The following is an 11,699-nucleotide window of genomic DNA, read 5'->3' as shown; positions in this document are numbered from 1 at the left end:
ACTACTAGAAAACACGTTATTTCCGACGGAATCTCTCCGACGGACCTTAAATTCCGTCGGAAAGTTCGAAATATACGACGGAATTCTGGCCCTCGTATTATTTCGTCGTAAAATAGATTCTCCGACGGAAAATTCGTCGTAACATTTCCGACGGATTTAAATTTCCTCGGAAAATATTAATTGCGACGGAAATTTCCGTCGGAAACCAATTTCCGACGGAAATTTCCGTCGCAATTCAAATTTTCCGAGGAAATTATATTCCGTCGGAAAGTTTTTAACTCAAAAAGACCCTTAACGAAAATAGAACAGACACAAAGCCTGAGAAAGAAAGAAAGGGGAAGAGGGAGAAAGAAAGGGGAAGAGGGAGAAAGAAAGGGGAAGACCGCCGCAACACCGGCCACCTTTCTCCCGTTCATCCACCGTCGGTGTGGTCCTCAGGTAAGTGCCATTCTTTGTTTTTTTTTTTTCTTTTTTTTTTTTAATGTTCGAGGAACCCTAACACTAGCTATGTCCAGCCACCTCCACCACCACCGCCCTGGAATTCCCCCGGACTTCCACCGTCGGCGCACACCTCTCAGGTAAGTGCCGCACTCTATTTTTTTATTTTTTATTTTTTATTTTTTTAGTATTTGTAGATCTAACAGGGTGAGGGGGAGGGGGTTTAACGGGGTGAGTGGGAGGGGGTTTTACGGGTGAGGGGAAGGGGGTTTTACGGGTGAGGGGGAGGGGGTATTTTCGGGGGTGGGGGCTGGAGGAAAGGGTGGGGATGGGGTGGTTTAGGTGGGGAACTGGTGGTTTGTGGGGAGGGGGGTTTTATTTATTTATTTTTTTTTTTAAATTACTGATTTTTAGTTTTTCTTTTATGGACGCAGTGCAGTTTGTATTTTGTTTTTTTTCAAACCGCACCAAACTGCATTTTGCGGTGCGATTGCGGTTAACCATATTTGTAGAAAATTACGAGTATAATTATTATTTTTAAACTAAACTTTTATTTTATTTTGTAATTATTAAATTTATTATTCAAATATTAAATTTTTTTTAACCTTTAATTAGCTAATAATCAAAGATTAGCTCATATAAATTAGTTCTTTTATATTTTTTTAAAATGAAAATATAGTATAAAAACAACAAATCGCACCTAAAATCGAACACCGCATTCAGGTGCAATTTGGTAACCTTTGCGGTTTGGTCATATTCAAAAATCGCACCGCAGTTTTCAAACCACAAACCGCACTAAACCCCAGTGCGGTTTGGATTTTGTACAACCCTAATTAAGATTGATCTGATTTATAGGGTATGAAGGCTTAGATAATTAATTTAGATTATGGTTTTAAAAAATTGTAATTTTGTGTAGTATTATATGATAATAATTTTTAAAGGAAATTTTGACAATTACCACTTTCTGTTATGTCCATTTTAGCAATTAGCACCTTCTATTTTTTTTTTTTGAAAATTACCACCTTCTATTTTCAAAAACATCAAAAGTTACCACCTTCTTGCCCCCCAGCTACCACATGACGTTATTTTGGGCCCATTCTTTTCCTTTCTTCCTTATTTCCCTCGCATTTCTCATTCTTATTTGGATTCTCATCTCCCCTTTCACTTTTTCCCCCCAAACCACCAATAATTGTTCGTCAATTTTGATTTGGAGGAGTGAATTGAAGTGTTTTTGATTGTTTGGGGGAAAAAAGTGAAAAGGGGGATGAGAATCGAGTTAGAAATGACAAATGTGAGGGAAATAAGGAGGAAAGGGAAAAAATGAGCCCAAAATGACGTTATGTGGTAGTTGGGAGGCAAGAATATGGTAGCTTTTGATGTTTTTGAAAATAGAAGGTGGTAATTTAAAAAAAAAAAAAAGAAGGTGGTAATTGCTAAATTGGACACCCGAATTTGACAACATCTCTAAGGGCTTGTTCACATTTACTTAATTTCAGTTCAGTTCAGTTCAGCTCCAATCAGTTCAGTTCAGTTCAGCTCTTAATTTTCCTCTCACATAAAATATTAATTTCAGCTCAATTCAGTTCAGTTCAATTCCAATCAGTTCAGTTAAGTTAAGTTCAGCTTCAATCAGTTCAGTAAATATGAATAGGCCCTAAGTGCAAACCACAAAATTTAATTTTTTTAAAAAAATACTCAAAGAACAATTCAACTTTGGTTTGACAATAACAATTGTAGTTTAAAAATGCCGTTAAAAAAAATTTATCAATTGTAAATCTACAATGGTAGCAACCCAATGAACACTCGAACCACTCATTAGTTTTATTTTAAAACCATCCCATCAACGAATCTTAAATTTTTTTTTTTTTGCTTTTGGAATAGTTGCGAGATCTAGATGAATAAATAGCCTTTCTTCTGTCGCTTTGACTTCTTTACTCACTTTGTGAAAAAATACTCTCTTAATTCTGGCCATCTTGGCGCCCGCCACTCCCTCGTTTACTCAAGAGAGAGAAAGCTTAAGAGAGAGAGAGAGTGAGTGTGTTTTTTGGGGCAAAATCTCGCATAATCAACCTATTTAGATTCCCCCCAAAATTTTTCACTAAACCCTCAATTTTCGCTCTCAATTCAATCCCCAGAAATCTGAAATCCCTAATTTTACTTCATTTTCACTTCAATTTCTCATCTTTCTCTCTCTTCCAATGGCTTCTCAGCAACAGTTGGAGGCCATTAAGGTAAATCTCTGCATTTTTTGCTTTTTGCATGGCATGCCCTAATTTTTTTTGTTTTTTATGGAATTTAAGGGTTTGCTGTTTCGATTGATTTTGCTGTGATGTACATCATTGAATTTGAATTTGATTTTGATTTTGATTTTTTGGTGGAAAATTAGGGTGCGAAAGTTCTTATGGTTGGTGCTGGTGGTATTGGCTGTGAACTGCTCAAAACCCTTGCTCTTTCTGGCTTCCAAGACATACATATTGTGAGATTTCTTCATCATTCTCTTCAATTTTTTAATTTTTTTGAAAGTATTGTTATTTTCTGGTACCTAGGGTTTAATTTAGTGTTGAAGTTTTAAGGGTTTTAGGTTGTGTGAAGTTTAATTGTTGTAGTAGGTTAAATTAAGTTAATTTTGCGCGAAAAATGGTTTATAATTGTTTCTGTTCGGATGGGCGCATTATGTTTGGCTAATTGGTCAAATTTGGGGGAAGAATTAACCAAATTTAAGCCTTCTAAGGCTTAACAAATTTCTGATCTGCATGTAATAAATATAGCCGAACAACGTATTAATCAAGTGATTTTCTTTCTAAATTGGCTGTTAAAGTTTGAGTTTTGAGTAGGTAAGTTGAACTTGAGACATTTTTGCCTTTTTCGGGATGGAGACTGCGTCTGTGTTGCTTTCAGAAGTATCATAGACAATAGTGTCAATCCAGTGACATTAGAGTAGTTCACTTGATTTTCAACTGTGATGCTTAGTGTCAGGAGGTGTTTTGCTGTAAAGTACTTGGCTGGCTGTGTTGTTGCTTGAATGTGCACCCAAGTGTTCTGATATTAAGATTAGGTCATTTTTAAGAATACATTTGTGGTTTCATCTAATTTGGAGATCCCAAATTTCATGTGCACTTGAGAGTTATAGGACCGAAGATGGTACTTTGGTGATGGTTTCCTATGTGACATACGTGAGGGGTCATGTGCATAACAGCACATTGTTTGAGGTTTATCTTAGTAATTTACAGGTTGTTATGCCATGTGTTGCAGGCAATTGAATTTGCTAGATTTCTAGGGCATATCTGTCTTGTATGGCTGTACCTGTCTTTGGTTTGGATTTCCTAATCTTAAACTCAGTATAGGCAACACTTCTTGAACTTGAACTGCGTTGTGTGACGGTATAATTTATCATAGAGATATTAACCGCTTTTACTATACTTGCTTTTGGCTACAACTTCCTCTTTTTATTTTATTTATTTATTTTTATATATATATCTGTGTTCTTTTAATGTTAAAACTTATTCTGTGGCTAGAGATTTCATTATATTCTCATTTCCATTCGCAGATTGATATGGACACAATAGAAGTTAGCAATTTGAACAGGCAGTTTTTGTTTCGACAGTCCCATGTGGGACAATCAAAGGCAAAGGTATGTACCTTAGCTCTGGCATAGTGGTTTATGGATGACTGGCTGGCTAATTAATCTATCTTACTAAAATTCTGCCAGGTTGCTCGAGATGCTGTATTGAAGTTCAGGCCTCATATAAGTATTACTGCCCACCATGCTAATATTAAGAGCTCTGAATTTAATGTGGACTTTTTTAAGCAGTTTGATGTCATTTTGAATGGTCTTGATAATCTGGATGCTAGGCGACATGTAAACCGCATCCGCTTGGCAGCTGGTGTCCCACTGGTAGAGAGTGGGACTACTGGGTTCTTGGGACAGGTAATTATTTCTCTGCCTAATAAAATTGTAATAAGTAAATGAAAATAAGGTTGGCATCCCTTTTTATGTTTATTTATTTATTTATTTTTTTTAAAAAATTATTGTTGTTATTACCCTCCTCTCAATGCTTACAGCCTGCTTTTGTAGAATGGCTACATCACTGACCTCAGTCTTGGTAATCAGGCTTAACTTGGCATGAGAGTTCACCGCTAACAGCCTTGCCTTGGTAAATGAGTAGCTTATGCGCATGGAAATAGGAATTGTAGAAACAATTTAAACAAAGACATGAAGGGAGTTGGAAACTTATAACAAATTACAATATGGAAACTATAAATCTTAAACAATAGGTCACTTAATTTACTTAGAAATCTAAGGCTGTTTTGTTATTAACAACTAAAAAAGGGTATGAAAGGTGGATAGATTTAGTCAAAGAGATTTTAGAAAGGAAAGATAATGTTTGACATATAAGATCCTTACGAGGGGAAAAAGGTGGTTGTAGAAAAAGTTGCCCCTTGAGTTTGGTTTTTGAGTTTTGAAAACGGAAAGCATGACCTTCGTCAGAAATTTGTACTGCATAGTAGCTTCCCTCACTGCCTGGTTGAGGTTTTGAATAGTGATTATAGTTTTTAAATTAGACTGCTGACAGGAGCTACCTTAATGCAAAGACGTATGTCGTAGAGCTAATATGGTTATCTTGATTCCTTTCCACAAAACTACAATTTTCTTCTACTATTATCCTCTGTAAATATTATTTTATGTTAGTGCAACGGCTTATGTACATGCATTATTCGAATATTTTCTTTAAATTTATTTATTTATTTATTTATTTTGTGTGGTTGGAAAATCAGGTAGCTGTGCATGTGAAGGACAGAACTGAATGCTATGAATGCTATCCTAAGCCTGCTCCGAAATCATATCCTGTTTGTACTATTACTAATACACCATCAAAGGTAGTTATATGCTTCTTAACAACCATTTGGTGCTTTTGCATTGCCTTCACCTCACTCGACTTTGTATTGGTGATATTATTTTGTACTTTGGCTTGCAGTTTGTTCACTGTATTGTTTGGGCCAAGGATTTGCTCTTCGCCAAGTTGTTTGGTGATAAAAATCAGGATAATGATCTCAATGTACGTTCAAGTGATGGTGCAAGCTCCTCAGAACATACCGATGACATATTCGAGCGTAGGAATGATGAAGATACTGATTGCTATGGAAGGAGAATATATGATCATGTTTTTGGCTACAACATTGAATTAGCTTTGTCTAATGATGAGACTTGGAAAAATCGCACCAGGCCTAAGCCAATATATTCTAGAGATGTTCTATCTGATAACCAGCAAAATGGAAACTTGGATCAAAGTTGTTCCAGTGGTGATCTAGCTTCAGTCTCAGCAATGGCAACACTTGGGCTGAAGAATCCGCAAGACGTGTGGAACCTGGCAGAGAACTCTAATGTTTTTTTGGAAGCTCTAAAATTATTTTTCTCAAAAAGAGAGAAGGTTTTGCTCCCTCCCTAGCTGCCATTTTGATCAGCCTACGATTCTGATTGGCTTTGGGGTATTAATTTACTGTTATTGCTCTAAACAGGAAATTGGGAGCTTGGCTTTTGATAAAGATGATCAGTTAGCTGTCGAGTTTGTCACTGCTGCTGCTAATATCCGGGCTGCCTCTTTTGGTATTCCTATGCATAGCCTCTTTGAAGCGAAAGGCATTGCTGGCAATATTGTACATGCAGTGGCTACAACAAATGCTGTAGTTGCTGGGTTGATTGTTATTGAGGCCATTAAGCTGCTTAATAAGGACTTGGAAAATGTGAGGTCGGTCCTGAATTCTTTGGTATCTATTGTGTTTTAATTTCATTAAAACTTTCTGTTTTATATTAGAAGGTTGAAAATCAGAATTTGGATAACACTTTCCTATTACGTGATATGTGAAATTCCACAACAAATTTCATGTTTTATTTCAGTGGAGCTTTATTATTTTCTCCTTATCTCTCTTCATCCCCTCTTCACTTTCATTGCTTTTATCTTCACTTTCATTGTGTGCCTATCTCTTCCATAATTTATCAGATTATTGTGGTTTTTTTTAAACAAAATCCCTCATTTTTTATCTTCTTAAAGTAAATCTATAAAGTGCTTGAGCTTTGAGATGGACGCCTGTTTATTGTAGTTGCCACTTTTAGTTTTATTTGCTGTGATTTATTTAAATTAAATATAGCTTACTTCAGTGATGGATTCTGTTTCTAGTTGTGATCTTGGTTTTTATTGTTTATTTATTTGTTTTCCTGAAATTTAAACCCAGGATGACTTTCTGTAATGAGCATCCAAAAAGAAAGATGCTTCTTATGCCTGTTGAGCCATTTGAGCCTAACAAATCATGCTTTGTCTGTTCTACGGTAATGGTTTTGGCCCTTGTCTACTTCACTTGATCTGCTGTTGGTGCTCCTTTAATGACTTTTCTCTCTTTGTCATAATGCTATTTCTGTAGACCCCATTGACACTTGAGGTTAATGCTTCACGCACAAAGTTTCGGGATTTTATTGAGAAAATTGTCCGAGCAAAGTTGGGCATGAACCTGCCTATAGTAATGCAAGGTGCTTCCTTGTTATATGAGGTTGGTGACGATCTTGATGAAGACGAGATACGGAATTATGAAGCAAATCTTGAGAAGGTGGTTGCTCCTCTTATCTGTTTGATCTTTATCAACATGTATATTGTGGTGTTTGAGACTCATACTTAGGCTGCCTCCAGGTGCTTTCCAAGCTTCCATCTCCAGTCATTGGTGGTACACTTCTCACAGTAGAGGATTTTCACCAGCAATTGTCCTGTGAAATCAACATAAAGCAAAGGTTTTCATTTGGTTTTATTCTTTATGTCCAACATTTACAATTATATGTAATTGCACTTGGAAAGCTTTTGTGGTTGAGATAGTGTGGACAAATTTAATGATGTCGATTAAGAACAGAAAGATGGTAATGAAGATTGATTAACTGAATTAAGGATATGCACGGGCTTTTGGTTGGCTTGTTTTACTCCCAAAGGCTAACCCAAACTGAGAAAACAGCTCAATTTCTGGAAACATGGGGGATATGTGTGTTTGTCTTTTTTTTTTTAATTCCTTTTTTTTTTTGTGTGTGTGAGAGAGGGGGGGGGGGGGGGGTGGAGTGTTAAAAATGGTTTTTCTGGCGCACTTTAGGTTCAAGTCCTTTACAGATAAGTAGATACAACCATATGGGAGGGATAGAGAGGGCGGGGTATCTGCAATAGATTATGATTTAAAAAAGGGTAAACTTGTCAATGCCCGAAAATGGTTCAATGAGGTGTAATGCTTTAAGTCACTGGTTTGCTGTATGAATTTAATATTTTTTGGTCTGCTGAATCTATAGGTTATCTTATAAAATTTGCCTTTTCTCCTCATGTATTGGTGATCTACACATCTGAACTTGCGATTCTGTTTATTTTTTAATATATATCTCAGTAACATGATAGCTATAAATAATTTATTTTCCCAGATAAGTGTGCTTCATGATATGTATAGACGATGTTTGTGTTAGTGATAAGTACTAGCCTTGTAATGAAACACGTGTTAATATATTGCTCTCTTCTATATTACTTATCCTGATGTTATCAGTATTCATAGCCAGTGGGACTGTGGGAGTATGTCTCTGTTAGGTGAGAGTGTGGGGCCTGAGGGCTTGATATATATGGTGGTAATGCTTATAATGGTGCTTAGCTAAAATTATGATACTTGTGTTTGTGATGGAAAAGTGACAATTGGAACTTGTGAATTTGGGGTTTGGGATGACGTCTTTTTCTCCTTCACCTCTTCTGTTTCCTGCTGTAGTAAACGAATTATCATGCTTACTTTCTCCTCAGCAAGCTGGTTTCCTTATTATGTCACCGATACATCTATTTCTCGTTGTTAACTGAGGATCATGTTTGATTTCTCTATGAGTTCCTTTCAGATTTTAATATCATTTTGAAGTTTGAGCTGTTTCCATTAGAAACGTCTTCACTGTATAAAAATAAGATGGATATTTCCATGTGATAATTTCTGGAGCCAAGTATTCCTAAATTGCCTGTAATGCCATTCATTTTTTTTTTTTACATTTTGTGCAGGGAGGATTTTGATGAGGAAAAAGAGCCTGATGGTATGGTTCTCATTGGCTGGTTGCAAGTTCCAACTGATACAGAAACTAAAACTTCTGCTCAGAATGGTGAGAGCACATCAGGTACAGGTACTGATCAAGCGGTGCCTTCAGAGATTGCAGAAATTGGGGAAACTGAAGTCAATGCAGTATCCAAGAAAAGAAACTTTTCTGAGCTTTCAAATTCCTCTGTTTCTCATCCTGCATGTGGAAATGATACAAAAAGTAAGAATAAAGAGGTACTTTTGGAAGATGGTGGTGATGATCTTATCATACTTGACCATTTGAATTCTGAAATGGTTAAGAAGAAAAGGCTAGTATAAATTGCTTTGGACATTTTGTCCAAAACTATTTTATCCTAGTTTACTGCATTAGAGATCTATTAGATTCGCCTAGCATTTGACTATGAGTTAGGTCTAGCCTTGCAAGCTTTTGACTCTTAACCGTCTACTTTTGTCTCATTGTCTTTGAAGGTTAGTAGTATAGAATGGATTTAGCGGTTTGTCTCTTTGTAAATTATCGACTGATGCACATTGCTACTGTCTGAACCTATTGGAATCTTGTATGAACTGACGCTTGAATTTTTGCTATTATGTTGATTATCAAGCTATTTTGGATATTAATGTACTCTTCTCAGGATTTCCTGTTTCTTGTTGGCTGTCTCTTAATCTCATTCAACATGTTTGATGTAAAGACTGACCTGTTTATGCAATTACATGTATTTTTTTTTAATGTGATGCTAGAAACTCAGATTCTATACAGATAGCGTTCTGCACTTTGCTTTTAAGAATAGCTCATGAAATGACTTTCTTCGCTTACCTTCTTCTGGAACTTAGACGCCGTGCATCTGTAGGTGTTCAGCTACCAGTTGCTGCGTCAATCTCTGGTGCATGGAATCAGATATCATCACTTCCAAGATCAGACCTGTCCATGGAGTCAGGTTAATTCTTGTTGCAATGTTTGGTTTTGCTTTTATTTCTCTCTCTCTTGCCCCCAGTTTTATGTTGTGCCACTGTGGTGGATGCTATTGTGTGGAGGTATGTGACTATCATAATGCCAGTTAATTTGAAGTTGCGAGATAGATTAGAGTGAGGGTGTACAGCCATTCAGGGATGTTTCATAATCAAGAATAGAATACTCCGTATATCAATTCATTGCTTAGCTTATTTATTACAGTAGGAAAAACTGCCTTTTCTGATTGTTCTAATCCCTAATCAGTATTTACAAAATTTTTTCACCAAAGACCAACATATATTGATTGTTCTAATCCCTAAAAAAAAGGAATAGAATGTCTCATCTTTTGTGACATTCTAAACCGTACTTTCATTTGGAATGGCTTTTAAACGCCTATTTAAACGCCTATGCAAGGCATAGGAGGCTGTGTTTTGCTTGATATTTGCCTGCACTGTAATGGAGGAGCCTTCATGGTCTCTTCATCTTTGTAGTTCTTCTGCTTCTTTGGCTTCCTATCTTGTTTCTTCAAATCGTCCAATGTATGGACATCCGCCAAACATGCAAATGATCTTGATTTTTCCGAGTAGTATCGGGATAACCCTCTCCTACTAACCAAATCAAGAAACAATTCAAAGATTAGAAGCTTGAATCCTTTTATTGTATACTTGCATATTTTTTAAGTAAAAAAGCAACATTTTTTTTTCCCTCCTAAGGTTTGTCTTCATAAACCTTGACCATGAATTGGCATCGATTTGAAATCTCAGTATTTTCAAAGTATTAGCATTTCATAATTTATATACATATGATGTACATAACTAAATATTTTAGCAAAAAACGAATGAATTTATTTTCAAACAGTGGGAAAGTATATATTAAACTAAAGACATGAGTAAGTGTGAAAAAACAATATGTGAAATCAAATGATCCATATATTTTTGTAAATTCATACGACTATAATCGATTGAATTGAATAAAACATAATGATCTCAATGATAAAATCTTACCCGTTCCCAATCAACCCGAACCTAATTTATCACTTAAATCACCTCTACCCATAAATGATTTTACTTACTTTTGTGGAAGATTCATCTCCAGAACATCCATGTCAAAAACATCTTCATTCCTTGTTTTATTCTCCATTATTTTGCAATTGAAGGATTTTGGGGTTGGGGTGATGGGGAAAGCCTTCTCTAGTGCTGCTACCTATTTATATAAGTATATGGATGAGATGCATGAATATACTATATAAGCTGGTGGATGAGAAAAAGAGTTTGGAACTTAGAAGAATATTTTATTTTAGACGTCATAAATTGAAGTTGCTCAATAATCAATCGTGTGGGGAATATAATTAGATTGGAAAAAGTAAAAGGAAAAAAAAATAAAATTAGTGGATAATTAAATTGGATAACATCAAAGAAAAATTAAATTTAGTGGATTGTGTTTTTAAGCCTCTGAATATGTGCATGTGCATTCACCTTATTTTCAGATGGCGGAAGTTGTGTATGACTTAGCCATTGATATATCTTTAGACGTATATGGCTCTTTGTTCTATCTTTAGCTGTTTTTAAGCATACCTCTTTTTAGAGGCACCATGTGTCCATGTATGATGCAAATAATAAACTATATTGATGCAATCGAATACGCATCAATGTATCTGATGTATGTATCCTTAATTCCTATTTTTGGTTAAGGCAATAAGGAATAGGAAAAATAGCAACCCCAGCCCCCTCCTTCTCCTGAGTCCCGACGGATAAATGCCCTTAATGATTGAGAGTTTCGACACATTGGAAGTAAACTAATGACGACTACTAGCCATTGAATAATGTGGCTCTGTATTTGATTAAAAGGACATGGTGATCGAGATTTTATAATAAATACCTGTCTAATTTTTGCCGCAAAAATTAAAAAATAAAAAAATTGTTGTATCTAACATGATCTTTTCCGTTTATCACCAATCCACCATTACGTTATATATATGTACTTCGTGAGAGGCAAAATACTACTAGTTGCTCATCTTCCTTATTAGCTTAGAATCTTAGATGGTCATGGAATACCAAGCTATCGTGCCACAAAGTCATTAGCCTCGGCATCCATAGTTCATGTCTTAGAGCAATACACACACATCCACATCCAATTAACTATATTGGCCGGTAAGTAAGAAATCTTCAGTTAGTATGTATGCGAGTTTATACATGTAAATTATAAGTTATAGCTAGTGTGACTTACTGAC

General features: G+C 35.8%; 1 protein-coding gene across 1 annotated transcript; it reads left to right on the top strand.

Moving 5' to 3' along the window:
* The first annotated feature begins 2,445 nt into the window (after positions 1-2,445).
* On the top strand, positions 2,446-9,138 carry LOC145619286 (SUMO-activating enzyme subunit 2-like). The gene is made up of 11 exons (XM_081673952.1): positions 2,446-2,669; positions 2,825-2,914; positions 3,986-4,069; positions 4,148-4,366; positions 5,215-5,316; positions 5,415-5,867; positions 5,956-6,185; positions 6,670-6,763; positions 6,856-7,038; positions 7,119-7,216; positions 8,487-9,138. Exons 1-11 carry the CDS (start codon positions 2,637-2,639, stop codon positions 8,836-8,838), a joined length of 1,938 nt encoding a protein of 645 aa, XP_081530078.1. The 5' UTR covers positions 2,446-2,636; the 3' UTR covers positions 8,839-9,138.
* The last annotated feature ends 2,561 nt before the right edge of the window (positions 9,139-11,699 follow it).

This window comes from Chenopodium album, chromosome 27 (assembly GCF_948465745.1).
Source record: "Chenopodium album chromosome 27, dcCheAlbu1.1, whole genome shotgun sequence".
Lineage (NCBI taxonomy): Eukaryota > Viridiplantae > Streptophyta > Magnoliopsida > Caryophyllales > Amaranthaceae > Chenopodium > Chenopodium album.
The sequence above is the reverse complement of the archived record's forward strand: the minus strand, read 5'-3'. Positions and strand labels throughout refer to the sequence as shown.